Source organism: Mustela putorius, unplaced genomic scaffold (genome assembly GCF_011764305.1).
Source record: "Mustela putorius furo isolate JIRA1106 unplaced genomic scaffold, ASM1176430v1.1 tig00003896_pilon_pilon_pilon, whole genome shotgun sequence".
Lineage (NCBI taxonomy): Eukaryota > Metazoa > Chordata > Mammalia > Carnivora > Mustelidae > Mustela > Mustela putorius.
In genome coordinates, this window is record NW_025422045.1 from 14,048,820 (window position 1) to 14,067,916 (window position 19,097).

General features: G+C 42.7%; 1 protein-coding gene across 3 annotated transcripts; it reads left to right on the forward strand.

Moving 5' to 3' along the window:
• The first annotated feature begins 367 nt into the window (after positions 1 to 367).
• On the forward strand, positions 368 to 18,586 carry TTC5 (tetratricopeptide repeat domain 5). 3 transcript variants are annotated; one of them, XM_004781468.3, is made up of 10 exons: positions 368 to 445; positions 4,052 to 4,232; positions 5,638 to 5,849; positions 6,207 to 6,357; positions 7,416 to 7,507; positions 9,412 to 9,468; positions 10,020 to 10,166; positions 10,339 to 10,553; positions 15,121 to 15,265; positions 17,964 to 18,586. In XM_004781468.3, exons 1-10 carry the CDS (start codon positions 395 to 397, stop codon positions 18,081 to 18,083), a joined length of 1,371 nt encoding a protein of 456 aa, XP_004781525.2. In that variant the 5' UTR covers positions 368 to 394; the 3' UTR covers positions 18,084 to 18,586. The 3 variants fall into 3 exon arrangements, with proteins under 3 accessions (XP_004781525.2, XP_004781526.2, XP_004781527.2); XM_004781469.3 differs by having other exon boundaries at positions 4,052 to 4,184; XM_004781470.3 differs by lacking the exon at positions 15,121 to 15,265.
• The last annotated feature ends 511 nt before the right edge of the window (positions 18,587 to 19,097 follow it).

A 19,097-nucleotide genomic window follows, 5' to 3' on the forward strand; every position in this document is an offset into this window, starting at 1 on the left:
GGCAGGCAGAGAGAGAGGAAGGGAAGCAGGCTCCCCGCCAAGCAGAGAGCCCGATGTGGGACTCGATCCCAGGACCCTGAGATCATGACCTGAGCCGAAGGCAGCGGCTTAACCCACTGAGCCACCCAGGCGCCCCAGAAACCGCCATTTTAATTTATTAAATGTATAATTACTCCATGAATTTTTTTAATTAAATAATGTCTAGACACATAAAAAGCAAAAACAAAAACCCCAAACCAAACCCATTAATCCACCGGCTTTTCTACTCAGATGCAGATAAGCCTCCAGTGCCCTAGATGTCGCTCTGGCTCCACGATGCGGGGGGGTGGGTGGGGTGGGTATGAGTCTCTGTGGTTACAAAGTTGGGGGCGGAGAAGCGGAGAGTGGCTGGGAAATGATGGCTGATGAAGACGAGGAAGTCAAGCCGGTCTTGCAGAAATTGCAGGTGGGACCATAGATTAAAATCTGTATGTGCCTTTGTTACTCGGGAAGAAGCGGGGAGCCCAGTTTATGTACTACCGGCGAATTCCGTGGCGCACGCAGGACGCTGCATGTGTCAGTGCGGTTACTATAACAACTCCTGAGGGTGCCGCGGCGGTGGGAGAGGGGAGCCTCCCGGGCCGGGGGAGGAGCGCTGCGTTGTGGTAGGACCTCCTGCTGCCGCCCTGACTACATTCAGTTCCAGTCCCGCGTGGAAGAGGATTTGTTGCTCCTAACTTTATTCTTGCACGTTCTTAGGGAGGTTTTTCTTCTCCCTCCGTTCACCCGTCACAAGTAGTCTACACATGTGTGTGGTAGATCTGCAGGGGCTATTATGTGTTGTGATTCCCACAAAGGCCATTTCTTCGCTGCTTACCTGCTTTGAAATGGGCAACAAGCAGAGTAAGAGCTTGCACTAGTAGTATCCTGGTCAGTCCCCTCAGGACTCCACAGTTTTGATTCTTTTGCACACTTGGAATCCCAGTTTGGCATCTGATGCCCAGGGGTCCACATTCCACCCAGTTGCCCTTGTGACTAGGACTAGTCTTTTGTACTTGGTAGGTAGCCACTAACTGCTTGTTTGCTCTTTACCTTCTTTCAGTGACCCAAGATTTTCCTTAAACCTCAGAAACTGAGTTCTTTGTGTTCTAAGACAGCCTAGAATTTATTTTTTATTTTTATTTTTTGAAAAGTTTTATTTATTGAAATAATCTCCATACCCAGCATTTGGCTCAAACTCACCACCTGGAGATCAAGGGTTGCATGCCCTTCATTCAGACAGAGCTGGCCAGATGCCTCCCTCTGGAATAAACATTAGACCTGTGGCAGGTTTATAACCTGCTTAAAGGCTTGTAATACAAAAGTTTAAACATTGGTGAGATTTGTTTGTTTTTTTGAGGAGACTAAGATAATAACACCTTTTAGAGTGTGAACTTTATTTTACTTCCACTTGACTGAGATTAATTTAATTTCGTTCCCTAGGGTGACTGGGGAATTCCTAATGTGACTGGCCGAAATCAATCCTGGCTTCATATTGGAAGCATTGTGTATATATGTTAGTATATGTATACTAAACAGTGGTTATCCCTGAGATTGTTTGGGAGATAATGAGGAACTTCTTACTTTGTATTTTTTTTATGTGTACTTGCATGAATTTTAGCAACTTACATATATTAATTTTTCCATGAGACAAGAAGTTATTAAAAATGTTCACTCCAGCAAAACAAAATAAAACAACAAAGCCAAATATTCATTTTGCACATTCGTTTTCAGGACTAGAAGCAGACAATGAAACCCTCACAAAAATTCCTAATTTACAGCCATGCTGATTGCAGGGCAAAAGGAATTGTGTTACAAGTTTTGCTGAGAACTCTCTTTTCCTGGGCTCATTTGTGGTAGATGGATTGAGCAAGTACCTTGGGGTATCTTGGGGTGGGTGGACAGGAGTGGTGCAGGAATGGAATGGGGGAATGGAGTAGAGGAGAGGAAAAGGATAGTGATACTGCTATCCATGGGAATGGTGGTATTTCCTTGTCATTTTAGGACAGAAGGAATGTCATAAAAGGTTATTTCTCAAAGTGTGTTTTACAGGCCATTTTCATTACAGTCATCTGCGGTGCTTGTTAAAAGGTGTTTGGGTTCTGCTAAAACTTCTAAAATCAGAATCTGCAGGCTGAGTCCTGAAAATAACACAAAGAATATTTGAGAAAAATTGCTACTACAGAGGGTACTGTCCATTTTCTTTGCTGTGGGCAGGGTTTTAAATTAAGTGTAGCACATGAGTGTTAGAGACAGGGATGATTCGTTAAGCCATTCCATCAACTTTTTTTAATGAGAGCCTGTCACGTCCTAAGCCCTTCTGTGGCACTCAGGTATAGCTCTGAACGTGGGGGATGGGAGATTAGGACCCTCCCTTCATGGAGCTTACATTCTAGGGGTGGAGACAACAACAGACTGTTACTGTATAGGCCATCTAATTTCAGCTGATAGGGACTGTGAAGAGAAATAAGTATGATTAACAGTGGGCAGAAGAGGAGGTGGTTACTTTAGTTTGGGTAGTCAGGGAGAGCCTCTCTAAGAAGTTTATAGTGAACTGAGGTCTAAATGATAATGAGGAATGAGGTGTGCAAAGATCTAGGGAAAGAGTGTCCAGGCAGAGGGAATAGCAGGTATGAACCCCCAGGGTGGGATTGAGTTTGCTGGATCTGAGGAACTGAGTGAAAGCCAGTGTGGCTTGATTCTTGTAGAAGGGAGAGCATGTGAGAGTGAAGGGAGAGGAAGTTTGTGGCAGGGTGAATAGTAGTGTGAGGTCAGATCGTACAGTCTTCTAGGCTGTGATTAGGAGTTAGATTTTATTCTCTCTATAGTGGAAAACAGTTTGTGATGTGATGTATATTTTTGTGTGAGGCGAACGTGATAACCACTACACTACGGAAACGTGATGTACATTTTTGTAAGGTCGTCCTGACTACAATGAGGAGAATGGGAGAGAGTAGAAACAAGATGACCAGGTTAGAAGCTATTGTAGCAGTCCAGGCAAGTAATGGTGCTGATTTAGTCCTGGATAGTCCTAGTGAGAAGGAGACAGGTAGATGGGTTTAGGATATGATGTAGAGGTAGTTAAGATGTGAGAGAACTGTGTTACGTATTTCTGCTGCTGGTCAGTTTCAGTAAAGAATAGATAGTGGAAAGGCTTTGTTGTCACAGGAAGACTCAGAGACAGAGGCATTTAAAATAGGAAATGAGGGAGGTGCCTGGGTGGCTCAGTTCGTTAAGCAACTGCCTTCAGCTCAGGTCATGATCCTGGAGTCCCAGGATCAAGTCCCATGTCAGACTCCCTGATCAGCAGGGAGTCTGCTTCTCTCCTCTCATGCTCTCTCTCTTTCTGAAACAAATAAATAAAATCTTTAAAAAAAAGTAGGAAAGGGAACATTTACTTGGGTCAAATGCAAGAGAGCCAGAAGGTGACTTGACAAAAACAAAACAAAAAACAACAAAAACCACAAATATTTAAAGAAACAAAATCCTGTAAAAATACCAAGATCCTCAAACTTAAATTGATCTGTTTGTTGTGGAAAGCAATGGTTCTCTTGTGTTGGTCATCATCATTGCAAAGGTCAGGAACTAGTACAAGAAAAATCAGGGATAGGATTGTTTTTGTTAGGAAGTCCAGTTTTAAGGGTGCATTTCGAAGTTCTATGCTCTGGGGACCAATAACCTTATTACCTTATTAACTCTGTTTTATCTCAAGTTGCAAAGTGTTTCCCTCCTCTTGACTGTGGTACATGAAGTGCTTAGTCATGCTGGAAGCCTTGCTAGGGCTGAAGGAGAGAAAACAATCATCATGGTGCTGAGACGGGCAGGGGACCGCACGAGAGTGGTCTGGGACCTGGCTACTTTTCTTCATGATCTGTGGCATTTTGGGAGACCTGTCTGCTTGCCTCTTGTGTCATTATTCCTCAATGAGAGAGCAGATCTGTATTTCTAGAACAGAGCTGGTATGGCTAGCCAGTTTCCAATTTCCATGTCTGGCATTCTTTCCTCTTAATGGTACCATTCTTATGCTTCCCAGGAACTGGTGGATCAGCTGTATTCGTTTCGAGAGTGCTATTTCGAGACCCATGGTGTTGAGGATGCTGGAAGGAAGCAACAGGATGTGCGGGAGGAGATGGAGAAGACCCTGCAGCAGATGGAGGAAGTAGTGGGTATGAATGGCAAGGAGTGCGCAACCCCCTGCCCTTCACCGAAATGCGGTAGAGTTTTGCTCTCCCTCTGTAAACCCTTTTGTATCCCATTTGTGGTTGCTACAGGATGGTACAACAGAGTATTTCTTCTGAGGGCCCCTCTGTAGGATGGCTACCTTTTAGTCCTTTAAAGTATGTTTTCTGAAGTTTGATTATAGCAGATGCCATGAAATAAAAGAACATAACTGTTCCTTAAACTACTTTTTTTTTTTTTAAAGATTTATTTACTTATTTGAGAAGGGGGGAAAGAGAGAGGGTGTGTGTGTGTGTGTGTGTGTGTGTGAGAGAGAGAGAGAGAAAGAGAGAGAGAGTGTGTGTGTTAGTTGGGGGATGGGCAAGGGGGAGGGGGAGGAGACTCCCTGTTGGCTGAGTGAGCCTTACTCAGGGGTCGATCTCAAGACTCCAAGATCATGACCTGAGCTGAAACCCAGAGCTGGATGGACACTCAACTGTCTGTGCTACCCAGGAGCCCTTAATCTCTTAACTGACCTTTCTGCCTCTAATTTCTTTTACTTTCAAATTAGTATATGTAATGATCATAAAATTATCTTTCTAAATATTACTTCCTGTATTTAATCTTACCTTTTTTCCTGCCTCCTGGTTCAAGTATATTCAAAGATTCCTACTATTGACTGCTTGAAGTCTAAACACCTTAATTTGGTATTCAGATCTCATTGACCATTTTTTTTTTTTTTTTTTTTTTTTTTTCTCTTCTACCCTTATCTCTGACTATTTACTTAACAGAGGAACTTTTTGTGTCTTTCAGGTTGGACTATCTATTCTCCCTTGAACATGCCACATGGGTTTCTGCCTCTCTGTCTTTGTGTACATCATTTTCTTAACTGGAGGATCTTGTCTTTTCTCCTTTTCACTTCTTTTTAAAACCTTTTTAAAGATTTATTTATTTGAGGGATTGAGAGTGAGCAAGCATGTTGTTTGGGGTGGGGAGTCAGTGAGGGAGGGGCAGCGGGAGAGAGAGAATCCCAAGCAGACTCTCTGCTGAGCATGGAGCCTGATGTGGGGCTTCATCTCATGATGCTGAGATCATGACATGAGCTGAAATCAAGAGTCGGATGCTTAACTGTCACCCAGGTGCCCCTCCTTTTCACTTGGTAAAGCCCATTTATTGGCGTATGCCTCTTTTCATTGTTGTTTTAATCTTCCATGAATATGCTTTGTCCTCTCCACTAGATTGTAAACCTTTCCAAGGTAGGGATAATACTTTCTTTGTTTCCCCATTACCTAACATACTACTCTGCCTTGATAGGCTTTCAATAAGTGGTTTGTTCATAAAGATTTTCTTCAACTATTTCATTCCTGGGGCTGATCTGAGGTTATTTCTTGAGAAAAGTGCTCTGGTCTTCTCTAAGACTGCCTGGGTTTTTCCAATTTCCTCTTTTCCCCTTCCTCCTAGGTTCTGTCCAGGGCAAGGCACAGGTTCTGATGCTGACTGGGAAGGCACTGAATGTGACTCCAGACTACAGTCCTAAGGCTGAGGAGCTTCTGTCAAAGGCTGTGAAGCTGGAGCCCAAGCTGGTGGAAGCCTGGAACCAGCTGGGAGAGGTGTACTGGAAGAAAGGCGATATTGCGGCTGCCCACACCTGCTTCTCAGGAGCCCTGACCCATGTGAGCCATCTGGGGAAACACAGATGGGAAGGCCGACATTCTTTTGGTTCTGTGAATGTCCCTAGGATGTGAATACCAGAATAGGACTGTACTAGAACTAGGAGAATGGAATCAGAGGGGAGGAAGAGTCGGGGAGCAGACGTGGCTGAGGAAAACAGGGATAGAGACTGAGAAAGGAAGAAGATGATGGGATCCGTTTCAGGGGTAGATGAGAAGTGAAGAAAAATTAACAGCCAAGTTGATCCTTGTAGACAGTGCTAAGAATCAAGATGAGAAATTAGATTTCGAAGATTAAGAAAAGATCTGGAAAGGGGATTAGAATCAGGAAGGTTGTGTATGTGTCTTCTCTGTTTGTAGTGCAAGAACAAGGTCTCTCTTCAAAACCTGTCCATGGTGCTTCGCCAGCTGCGGACTGACACTGGAGATGAACATTCTCGTCATGTCATGGACAGTGTCCGACAGGCTAAGTTGGCTGTGCAGATGGATGTCCACGATGGCCGCTCCTGGTGTGAGTGCTCTTGAAAGATCTCCCACAGTCCCACAAGTTTCTAGAGCAGTGGTTCTCAACATGGCCACACATGCCAGAATCTTCTGGAGCCCGCCTATTGGGTCTGATTTTTCATGTCAAGCCTGGGCATCTTTGTTTTGAAGAAGCCTGATAGGTATTTTGATGAACCACGGTTCTAGGAACTCTTGGATCTTTTCGTCCAAGAGAGGACCCTTATGTTTCCACATAAGCAAGGCAGGGCTTTTGTGCAGTCTGCTCAGGTTTCTGCTTTGGCTCTGTGTTCACCTCTTTATCCCAGTGGAATTTGGAGTATACTAAATATGGTGTTATCACTGGGGTCTGTCAGATGGGGGACCTTTCAGAGAGTCTTTTCAGGGTAACCAAAATAGGTCATATCCTGAACCTGGGCTCTGAGGTGACTCACCACTGTGTTTCTCAGGGTTTTTCCCCTACTTAGGTGGGGCAGGGTGGCTTGAGTGGGCTGCGGCTGGGTGCCTCCCCTCCCCCATATGGATGGCTACAGCCAGATGGAAATTTTCCTTCCTTAGGTTAGTTAGGCTCTAGTTAGCTAGTTTCTTCTGAGAGCAGGCCTCGTGAAGAACAGGGGTGCTGTAGCATATTTCGTAACAGTTCTTTCTCCCATTTCCCCTGCTGGAAGTAGGGGAAAGAAGGGGATTTTTCTTGGATACTTGCTGTACGAATCTGGTTGAGCTTTTGGAGGTAAATCTCACAATATTGTGGGGACCTCCTTATGCCTGGGACCCCGGGAGTTTCTGACTCCCTGACTTGGTCACATTGAACCCTCAGCTCTTCGTCAGTTACAGTTGAGGTGTTCCTACCTCAGCACTGGTTCCTGCGCCTTGTGAGTTTCTGCCCTGGTGAGCCACAGGACCTATGTTTGCCTGTCTGTCTCCAGTTTTAGGGGCAGTAGTTTGCCCTGTGTTCTTCCCTGTCTTATGGATCCAAGAAGAGTTGTGGGTTTTTCAGTCCACCAGGGTGGAGTGGTGACTTCCAAGCCCCTTACACGAGGAACCAGAATCCGTTTGTTTCTCTTTCAGATATTCTGGGGAATGCATATCTTTCTCTTTACTTCAATACTGGCCAGAACCCTAAGATCTCCCAGCAAGCCCTCAGTGCCTATGCCCAAGCAGTAAGTATTTATGGTCACAACAGAAGCAAGAGTGTCATTCAGATTTCTGTGTGGCTCTTTAGCAAGCAACATGGATGGTAATCAGTGGCATCAACTGTGCATGGTTTTGCAAAGCTGTGTCTGCAGGGGTGACTTATTTCTTCTTATAACTGGGGTATTAGCAGCTACTTAAAGGGTGCCTCAGTGCTAGATAGCTCTTTGAACTACCTGGATTTCCTGCGGGCACTTATGACCAAATCCCAGAACCCATCCCAATGTGTTCATCTTTTGTGGTGGGGAAAAAAGTCTATATTAAAAATAATGTTTATTAATATTTGTATATGTGTTTAAAGAAAAATGAAAGCTCTAATACTTAAGTATAAATGAAGTGTTATCTTGCAATTAACCACGAGACACTATGACTCTGGGTTTCCCATAGGCTAAAATCAAAAACAGTAGAGACACTTGGCTGGCTCAGCTGGTAGAGCATGAGACTCTTGATCTCAAGGTTGTGAGTTTAAGCCCCATGTGGGGTGTAGAGATTACTTAAAAATGAAAGCTTTAAAATAGGAAACAGCATCTAGCTTACTCTGCATCATTTCCTCAGGATCAATCCAGTGGAGCTCATGTTCTGCTTAGGCCTTTCAGGCTGTTTTTCTATCAACAGTTGCTTACATGGGGGATTCCTTCAGGCTTGAGCTCTTGATTACTCCTTATAAGAAGGTTCACATTGGCCTTCTAAGCAGTTTTTATTTGGGTCTCATATTCATCTCTCATTTTTTGCTTTCTTGCTTGTCTTGACCTAAATAATTGCCTTTTAACTTAGTATTACTTATTTGTTCTGTGTGACAGAATAGAGAATATAGCTACCTTCTGTTCATGTTTGTAGTTGAGGGACTGACGTTTTTTCCATCAGGGAACTTGAAGGCAGAGGAGTTATATTTTAGTCTAATTTCTTACTTTGGTGGATGTTTACATTTTCAAAAATAGTAACGGTGTATTCTTTAAAAATTTTATATTTGACTTCCACTAAATTGTTGCTTTTAACTCTTGATTTCTTTACCCAACCTGTATTTTTAAGCATGTTTGAACCAACCATTTAAACAGTTTTTTTTTTTTTTTAAAATATTTTATTTATTTATTTGTCAGAAAGAGAGAGAGTCAGTGCACAAGCAGGCAGAGCTGCAGGCAGAGGCAGAAAGAGAAGCAGGCTCCCTGCCGAGCAAGGTGCCCGATGCGGGACTCAATCCCAGGACTCTGGGATCAAGACCTGAGCCAAAGGCAGCAGCTTAACCGACTGTGCCACCCAGGTGTCTCCATTTAAACAGTTTTAATCCATGTTGTTTTTACTTTTATAATGTGCTAGGCAATGAACATAATCAGAAAAATAAGCTGAACGTGGCCATGGACATAGCAGTTTCTTCACATCTCTCTGCACTTTCATGTGTTTTTTCTGGTCATCTATTTAAATTAGAGAATCAGAATTTGATTTTTAGTGGATTTTGAAGGGGGCTTGAATGTAGAACCATGCTTCTACCTGTATCTGGAGCGGGGTTAATGGGCACAGGAAATGCATTTAATTGATGACATTTCTTTTCTAGGCTTTTCTCATTTATACCATTATATCAACATTAAAAAAAATTTTTTTTTAATCAAAATGCATTTATACGTTTATTTTTGTACTATTGCATGGATAAATTATATTCAAAGTTTCATACGCACCCCCAAACCCTTACCTCCTTAAGGTGTCAGAGACTATGTAATATACCACTCAGCCAGTTACTGCATAACAGTGTGGGTATAGGTAACATTTTGACAAGGAAGAAACTCAAATTTTTGCAGGGGGAGAGGACTAGGCTATGTTGGGCATGGCCATCCGTAAGAATGAGACAGGATCCACTGATCGTCCTTTTCTCCTGCTACAGGAGAAGGTTGACAGGACAGCTTGCAGCAATCCTGATCTTCATCTGAACAGGGCAACGGTAAGACCTGTGGGGTGGTGGTCATCTGCAAGTCACCTAGGTGACATCTAAGTCTTTGCCTGGGATAATAACTGAGTATTCATAGGGACAGGACTGAGTACAAACTATGAGAGAAAAGCCACATTATTTCAAGAGAGGGTTGGCCCAGTTTGACTTTAGGATCTGGTCGAGTCTATGGCAGGAAAGAGGAGGGGGCCGAGGAGGCAGGAGGGTACACAGAGGATGGAGGAACAGTTTAGGAGACTCTTCTGAAATGTTCGTTATAAATACAAAAATAGAATGACCCACTGTATGCAGCGTAACTAGCTTTGAATTTGGAAGTTAGCATCTTTGAAACGATTCCATCTTCAGGATTTGTGATCCCCTGAGCCAGGAGGAAGGATGTAAAGCATTATTCTTTTTTTAGGCTGTTTCTCATAGATCAGGGAAACCACTAGAAAGAAAACAATTTATTTCTGTAGGTTCCTAGCACATTGTGCTGTTACTCCCCCTGGCATAGTTTGTGTTAGATACACATGTAATTGGGAGGTTTTCATTTACTTTTTGTGCAGTTACATAAATATGAAGAGAATTATGGGGAGGCCCTGGAGGGCTTCTCTCGGGCTGCAGCACTGGACCCTGCCTGGCCAGAGCCCCGGCGACGAGAGCAGCAACTTCTGGAATTCCTGAATAGATTAACCAGCCTCCTTGAGAGCAAGGTAAAGGTGTCAAAAGTCTGGATCCTGCTTTTCTTCTCCTGGGGGTCAATACAATAAGAATAAAATAAGCTTCATTTGTAGTGACTCTGTCTACAGAAGTGGGTAGGATAGACTCTCACAGTAACTAGTTTATAGCTTTTTATCTTTTTCCTTTTTTTTTTTTTTTTTGCAGGGAAAGGTGAAGACCAAAAAGTTGCAGAGCATGCTGGGAAGCTTGCGCCCAGCCCATCTAGGCCCTTGTGGCGATGGGCGCTACCAATCAGCCTCTGGGCAGAAATTGACCCTGGAGCTTAAGCCACTGAGTGCCCTACAGCCTGGGGTGAACAGTGGTGCCGTGGTCCTAGGAAAGGTGGTGTTCAGCCTCACCACAGAGGAGAAAGTCCCCTTGTGAGTTTCTCTTGCCTTTCCTCTTTTTCATTCTTTTGAACTAATGGGTCTTACTTCCTGGCCCTTTTCTGACAGTGAGGAAGTTGTTGGTGGTCACAGGTTAGTGCGTTCTGCTTCGCTCTCTGACTGTCCTATGAGCAGGTATTATCTAGGAGATGTTTCACAGATCTCTCCCTAGATTTTGTCATCACCTGTACCCCCCCCCCCCCCCCCAGATCTTGGTGCTCTGGAGTCCTGCATCCATAGCTAAAATTTGAATACTGTTTTTAGTATTGAAAACTTAGAAATTCTCCTGCCTCTTTGTGTTTTCATGATCCCAGAAGTTGGAAGAGGGAGAGTTTTCAGTTCTGTTGGGACTTAGGTATGCCTAGGCAGTTCTGGAAGGTTAGCTTTAGGTTAGAATTTAAGGCCTGATGGGGAGATAGTCTTAGATGTTCTTCAACAAATATTTTTTGAGCATCTGATATATGTGTGGTAGGGAGTGAAATGTAAAGGATCCAAGTGAAGGTGCTTACAGTCTAGCAGAGAGAATGAGTTAAGAACATTCTCTCAGAAAATATGTATTTTTTAAAGATTTTATTTTTATTTATTTTTATTATGTTCAATTAGCAAACATAATACACTGTTAGTTTTTTTTTTATTTTAAAGATTTTATTTATTTATTTGACAGACAGACAGAGATCACAAGTGGGCAGAGAGGCAGGCAGAGAGAGAGGGGGAAGCAGGCTCCCCGCTGAGCAGAGAGCCCGATGTGGGGCTCGATCCCAGGACCCTGAGATCATGACCTGAGCCAAAGGCAGAGGCTTAAACCACTGAGCCACCCAGGGGCCCCTACACTGTTAGTTTTTGATACAGTGTTCAGTGACTCATTGAAAGATTTTATTTTTGGGGCGCCTGGGTGGCTCAGTGGGTTAAAGCCTCTGCCTTCGGCTCAGGTCATGATCACAGGATCCTGGGATGGAGCCCCGCATCAGGCTCTCTGCTCAGCAGGAAGCCTGCTTCTCTTCCTTTCTTGTGATCTTGCCTATTTGTGATCTCTGTCTGTCAAATAAATAAATTAAAAAAAAAATAGTTTAAAAAAAAAAGATTTTATTTTTAAGTATTCTGTACACTCTTAGTGCAGGGCTTGAACCCACAACCCCGAGGTCATGAGTCACACATTGTACTGACTGAGCCATCTAGGCACTTAGATATTTATTTTTTTAAAAGATTTTATTCATTTGTCAGAGAGAGAGAGAGAGCATAGGCAGGGGGAGCAGCAAGCACAGGGAGAGGGAGAAGCAGGCTCCTCGCTGAGCAGGAAGCCCAATGCATGATTCCATCCTGGGACCCTGTGATCATGACCTGAGCTGAAGGCAGAGGCTTAACTGACTGAGCCACCCAGGTGTCCTTCACTTAAAAATTTTTAGCTCTTGAAAAATTCCAGTTTAGTCCATGTCATTACCCTTATTTTCTGATCCCTTGTTGAATGGTTTCCTTTTTTGGTTTTCTACTGAATTTATTTTGTCTAGCATCACCAGTGTTTGGTCCAGTGGCTTCCACTGCGTGGCTTTACAACATTTTGACTTCCTTCTCACTCTTCCTTTTCATATCTTTTCTGCTTCATCCAAATCCAAATACTTCCTGTTACATGCCTGAACTTTCTCCATGGCATTCTCTAGAGATGCACGAGTTGAAGAGCAAGAAAGTAGTAGAGAAAAGTTTAGTTAACTAGAGCAGACCTGAAAACTGAGAGGAATGAGAAGGAGAGATGGACAAATGTGGATTTTAGGGGGTCTTGAGGAAATATTTTATCACTCCTCGGTTTCTCTTTTTCTTAACTTCCAAATATTAAGTCCAGAAAGATGCTGTTTTTGTCCTTTCCTCTTTTCTCCCTTTACCAGGATGGCAAATAGGTGCCAGCTTCTATCGCTTAGCTGTGGCTGCCTAGCATACTGTGTAGAGGGTTCTGAGGCTTTGATTGGATTCACTAGTAGAGTGCTGGGCTTGCTTGCAGTGTTGGGTTATGAATTTGGGTGTACCAAGTGGTGGCATGAGCCCCAGTTCTTTCCCATCTTTAGAGGTCCTCTCCTTTGGTGATGTCGTATAAATCCAAGGCTGTGGCTGCCCCCATAATGCTCACAGGTGTATCACCAGTCCAAGCCTCATTTCTAAGTTTTGAATTCCTATATCCAGCTGCCTCTGGGCTCCCAACAGAAATGTATAACTCACTATGTCCAAAATTGCTTGCTTTCTCTTTCTCTCTAAACCGTTTCTCCACCCTGACTTCCTTGTCAATCAGTGGTGCACTTCTGCTCAGTCACTTAATTAAGACTTCTGGAAGTTGTTCTGGAATTCTCCATTCTCATGCATTATGGCACTCATCAAGTCCAATACATTCCCCTACCTCCCTCTCTCTGTGGACACAATGTAGCCCCTTATTGCTTCTCCAGACAGGTCTTTGGACTCCTTGTTTTTTTGTCCAGTGCTCCACAGTGCGGAGAAATATTTTCACAGTGTAGAGAAGCAACACAATGTTAGATGCCATTTCCTGTATAAAATCCCTTCTTACTCCTGTGCTTACTTTCAGGATAAAGTTTGAACTCTTAGGTTAGCTTAGCATGCAAAGTCCTTCATAATCTGCTCTGTGCCTGCCTCTTTCCATTCTCTTTTTTCACTTTCCTGCTTGTGTGCCTCTTGTTCCTGTCTTGGCATAGTTTTGTAGTTCCAGAACGGCTGTTTTCATGCCTCCATACCTTTACACACAGCTCATGTCTGTCTGGATAATCCTTTGGCTGCTTCTTCTTCTTTTTTTTTTTTTTTAATTTTATTTATTTGACAGAGAGATCACAAGTAAGCAGAGAAGCAGGCAGAGAGAGGAGGAAGCAGGTTCCCCGCCAAGCAGAGAGCCCTATGTGGGGCTCGAACCCAGGACCCTGAGATCATGACCTGAGCCGAAAGCAGAGGCCTAACCCACTGAGCCACCCAGGCGCCCCCTTTGGCTGCTTCTTCTTATTTTTTTTTTTTTTTTTTTTTAAAGATTTTATTTATTTATTTGACAGGCAGAGATCACAAGTACGTGGAGAGGCAGGCAGAGAGAGAGGGGGAAGCAGGCTCTCTGCTGAGCAGAGAGCCCGATGCGGGGCTCGATCCCAGGACCCTGGGATCATGACCTGAGCTGAAGGCAGAGGCTTTAACCCACTGAGCCACCCAGGTGCCCCTTTTTGGCTGCTTCTTGATACAACTCACATTCCCCCCCCCAACATTTTATTTTAAACTTTTCAAACACAGCAAAATTAAAAGAATTTTGCAGTGAACAGGGATGCCTCAGTGGCTCAGTTGGTTAAGTGGCTGCCTTCAGCTCAGGTCATGATCCCAGGGTCCTGGGATCGAGTCTGACATCGGGCTCCTTTCTCAATGGGGAGTCTGCTTCTCTCTCTGCCGTTGTCTGCTTGTGCTCTCTCTCTCTCTCTTTGACAAATAAATAAATCTTAAAAAATAAATCTTAAAAAAAAAATCTGCATACCCAACCACCCATATTTTACCACTAATACCTTACTTGGTTCCTCATGTATCTCTATGTCCCCTTATTAATCTATTAATCCATCTTATTTTTGGAGCATTGCAGAGTAAATTGCAAAGATCAACATACTTTCCCCTAAATACTTAAGCATGTAATCATTAACTAGAGTTCAGTATTTAGTTTTCTTCTTTTTATGTAAAATTTATGTAGAATGAAATATACAAGTCTTAGTGTACATTTGCTAAATTTTGACTAACATACATCTATGTACCCCAAACACCTGTCAAGATAGAGCGCATTACTTACCAGCACCTCAGAAAGTTCTCTTGTGTTCCTTCCCAGGTAATCCCTATTCCCATTCCCCCAGAGGTTTTCTGTTCCTACTGAGGATTAGTTTTCTTTTTGTAACCCAGATAATTTTTCATCCTTTACATTCCATTTGAGGCTCTCCTTCTCAAGGAAACCTCCCCTGCTTTCTCCTCTGGGTTCCCATGGTCCCACTTTTGGCCTCACTGAACTCAGCATGAGGGAGAAACTGTTCTAGCACCTCTCACACTTGTCTTGTAAGTGACGGTTTAAGTGTCTCACTCCTGCTAGACTGTAAGCTTACTCACAGCTGGATCAGTGTCTTCTCACTAAGCACAAAGCTTGACACATGATCTGTAATCACTGAAAGTTTGTGGGATTCAGTGACATTGGTGGTGATGCTTAGAGAATTGGAAGGTTATGATGGTTAAATTGATAGACCATGAATAAAGTTGCAGCTGCCACATTTTGAGCTGGTTCATTATTAGTATTTTTTGAATGGTCCCAGCGTGCATACATCTCAAGTGTGTGGCAAAGTGACTGATGAGTCTTGTGCGTAATCTTTATCAAAGATATTATATATGTATGAAAAATGAGGACTCAGATGTGCGTTGTGGATGATGGTTACCTGTCATAAGTGTTCTAAGTAACTGAGAAAGCATTTGTTTATTTTGTTGGTATTTTAAAACCACTGTTTTTGCTCTTCTTTCCTGCCCACTTTCCTCCCCACCCCTCCCTTAACCCATCTTAACCTGGCAGTACATTTGGCCTGGTAGATTCAGATGGACCTTGCTATGCAGTGATGGTGTATAACATGGTACAGAGTTGGGGAGTGCTCATTGGGGACTCTGTAGCCATTCCCGAGCCCAACCTCCGGCTTCACCAAATTCAGCACAAAGGAAAAGTGAGTGATGGCCAGGATTTGTTCCCAGCTCATAGGCTCTGAAAGTGGAGCCGAGTTTATTTGCTTTAACAAATATGTAAAATAATGCATATATATGTATATATATGTGTGTATACGTATGCATACATGTAATTTTTTTTTTTTTTTTACTAAAAAGGGAAACTACTGGTAAACAAAAAGAATTTTAAAAAAGGACTGGACAGAGAAAGACAAATACTGTATGATATCACTTCTCTGTGGAAAGTAATAAAGCTGAAATTAGGAGAACAGAGACTACAATTGTAGTTGCCAGGGGCTGTGGGAGTGGGCATATTAGGGAGATATTGTTTAAGGGTCAGACTTGCAGTAGATAAATGTGTCCTGGAGACCTAATGCATAGCACAGTGATTACAGACAACAACATGGTATTATATACTTCCGAGCTGCCAAGAGACTAGATCTTAATTGTTCCCATGACAAAAAAAGCAATGACACGATAGAGGTGTTAGCTAGCACCGTGGTGGTCATCAGATTCCATGATATAAATTCATTAAATAAACGTGTTTAAACCTTAAACTTGCACAATGTTAGATGCCAGTTATCTCAACAAAAATTTTTTAAAAACTGGACCAAAATATTATCACTCAGATGTTATTACTGTTTGTGGTTTCATCTGTACACCTCGTCTTTTTTTTCATAAATCTGTACATGCACATTCATATGTTATTTTTAAAAAGAGCGGAATAGTATATGTAATGTTTGTGAACATTCCCTGTGTTTTTACATATTCTACAACATTGTTTTAAATGGACACGCAGAGGTGGTGATAAGGACGATGATGATAGTTAACATTTACTGAAAACTTAACTGACTGCTAGATGCTGGGTTAAGAGCTTTTTTGCCTGTACTGGCTCATTTCATCATCACAGAAATCTTACATGAGTTGCTGTTTAACCATTTTTCACATTTAGATTAGGGGTTGACAGCTGGGGGCCTATTGACCAAATCTGGCTCCCTGCCTGTTTCATATGGTCTGTGAGACAAGAATAGTGTCTGTATTTTCAAATAAAAGCAATTGGAAGAAGAACAATAATTGGTGATACCTGAAAATTCAGAAAACCCATATTTCAGAGTCCACAAATTAATTTTTTTGGAACCTAGCCATGCTCATTTGTTCATGATGGTCTGTGGCTGCTTTTTGCAGTGTTCGAGTTGAATAGTTCTGTGACAGAGACTGTAGAGCCCGAAAAGCCTAAACTGTTACTTGGCCATTTACAGAAAAAATACACTGCCCCCAGATATAGATTATTTCTAATTTCTCCCTGTCATAAAGGTACTGTAGTGAAAAAATTTGTATCTGTCTGTATTCAGGATTATTTACTTAAATGAATTTTAAGGTTGAATTCTGGCTCTAAAGGGTATGCAGAATTCTAGGACTTTTGCTACATATTGCCAAGTTAATTTTTGGAATGTCGTACCAGTTCTTACGAACAGTAGATGTGAGTGAGTGTTTCTTTGTAGTTTTCTCAGCTCTGGGGAGAAACCTTTGAAACATTATATGCTGCTTTTACATGAAAAATACAGCATCAGTATTGTTTTGCTTTGGTTTCTTGATGATTGGTGAGGTTGGACATTTTATCAGATGTTTATTGACTATATTCCTTTTATAAATCAGCTTTTTTTTTTCTTTTTTTGGTTATTGCCCATATTCCTGTTAGGATGTTAAAAAAATTTGATTTAATTCACCTCATTACTTTGACTTAAAAGGGCTGCCTTCACACTCCTGGTGGGAAAGTATTTTTTGGATAAAGATCTTTTTTTAACATGTTTTATAACTTAAAATACATTTGAACTGGTAAAGGGAGCTCTCTTTTCTGTTATTAGAAGAATGTCTAAACTACACATTCTGTTTCTTCCTGCTGATGCAAAAGGAGAGTTAACTCGAATTTATATTTGGCAGATTAATTTCGGGCCTTACAAACACTTGAACTTAGAGTTTCTCAGAATTTTTACTGGTGGCTCTGTGTATCTGGGTTTTTGTTTTTAAGATTCTTTTATTTTATTTATATTTTTAAAAGATTTTATTTATTTGACAGAGAGATACACAGTGAGAGAGGGAACACAACAGGGGGAAAGGGAGAAGGAGAAGCAGACTCCCCACCGAGCAGGGAGCCTGATGTGGGGCTTGATTCCGGGACCCTGGGATCATGACCTGACTGAAGGCAGATGCTTAATGACTGAGCCACTCTGATGCCCCCAAGATTTTATTTTTAAGTAAGCTCTACATCCAGCATGGGCTCGAACTCACAGCTCAGAGATCAAGAGTCTCATGCTCCACTGACTGAGCCTGCCCAGTGTCCCTCTGTGTATCTGGTTTTGTCAGGAAACAACAGGAAGGGCAGATTCTGTGAGAGCTGGTGGTGGTGCCCTTTTGCTAGGCTGTTTGCCGGAACCTGTCTTTTTTCAGAGAATTGTTCCATTCTTGTAGTGGTGTTACTGGCGTGTTACTTTCCCCAGATCTTCCTTCTGAAGATTGAAAACTTGGGGAAAAAGACCCCCCTATGGTAGCTCAGCTTTGTTTCTTTAATGTGAGATAGAGGTAAGGGTGTATGTCCTGAGGGGGAAGGAATGGGGAGAAAGCCCCACTGGTGTATTCCTGTGCTGAAGTTGCTTCCATCTTAGGATCTGTAACGAGCCTCTGTGTGTTTGTCTTTTCTAGGACTATTCCTTTTCCAGTGTTCGTGTGGAGACACCCCTCCTGCTGGTGGTGAATGGGAAGCCTCAGGGTTCCAGCAGTCAGGCTGCTGCCACAGTGGCATCTCGGCCCCAGTGTGAATGACCTTACCTGACTTGCATGCTAAGGAGTCGGGTTGAGAGGAGAAGCTCACAGGCACTTAGCAACTGGACCACCTACACCCCGTGACTCAGCCAGGCCGCGGGGGATGTTTGAGATGATGACTTTTCCTTTCCTCTGCCCTGTGAGACACTATGTGTCTCTTCTTTTCCTCCTTTTATCCTGTTCAAGCTCTCCCTGAGGCCACACACTCCTTGGTGTAATCCCTGCAGCCTCTTTCATTGCTCTTCTGTGTTTTAGGCAAAGAGCATGGAGTTGGTAGAAGTGTGGGATCTTGCCATGGGATGGTGTTCCCAAGGTTCTTGTTCTTGCCTCCCTCCTAAGCCTCATGTGTATATATCATTTCAGTATTTATTGCTGAGGGAGGGGGCTTAATTTTTTAATGGCTTGTTTTTTTTTTTTTTCAATTTTTATTTTTATTTTTAAACTTTAGGTTCTTCCCCTTCTTTGGGGCTAGAACAGAATTAAATTTGTTTGGAGAAAAATAATACTGTAGTTTGGCTTTATTCTCTCCAAGCTTGGATTTTGGTTTTAGGATCACTTCAATCTGTACTCTCCCCTGCCACCCCACACCACCTTTTTTTTTCTTCACATAAAATAGTTCATTTCTCTCCCAGTTAAAAGAATTCTGACAACAGGCAGCCCAAGGCAGGAATGGTAACCCCACAAAGTCACTGGGAAATAGGTTCCTACCATTTCATCCTTCTGTCACCCCTAGGGGTGGCCCTCACCATGGTACAAGAGGACAGTAATATTCTAATAGTGTTACTGGGCTGCAAGACCAGAGGGAGCTAGGTATTCAGTTCCTTTAGATTATAGTGATGTTTTGTAGTAGTTTTTTTTCCTCCTAAGATTTATTTATCTATTTGAGAGGGAGACGGTAGGGGGAGGAATAGGGGAGAGAATCTTCCAACAGACCCCACTGAGTGTGGAGCCTGACTTGGGACTTGATCTCAAGACCCTGAGATCATGATCTGAGCCAAGACCAAGTGGGACACT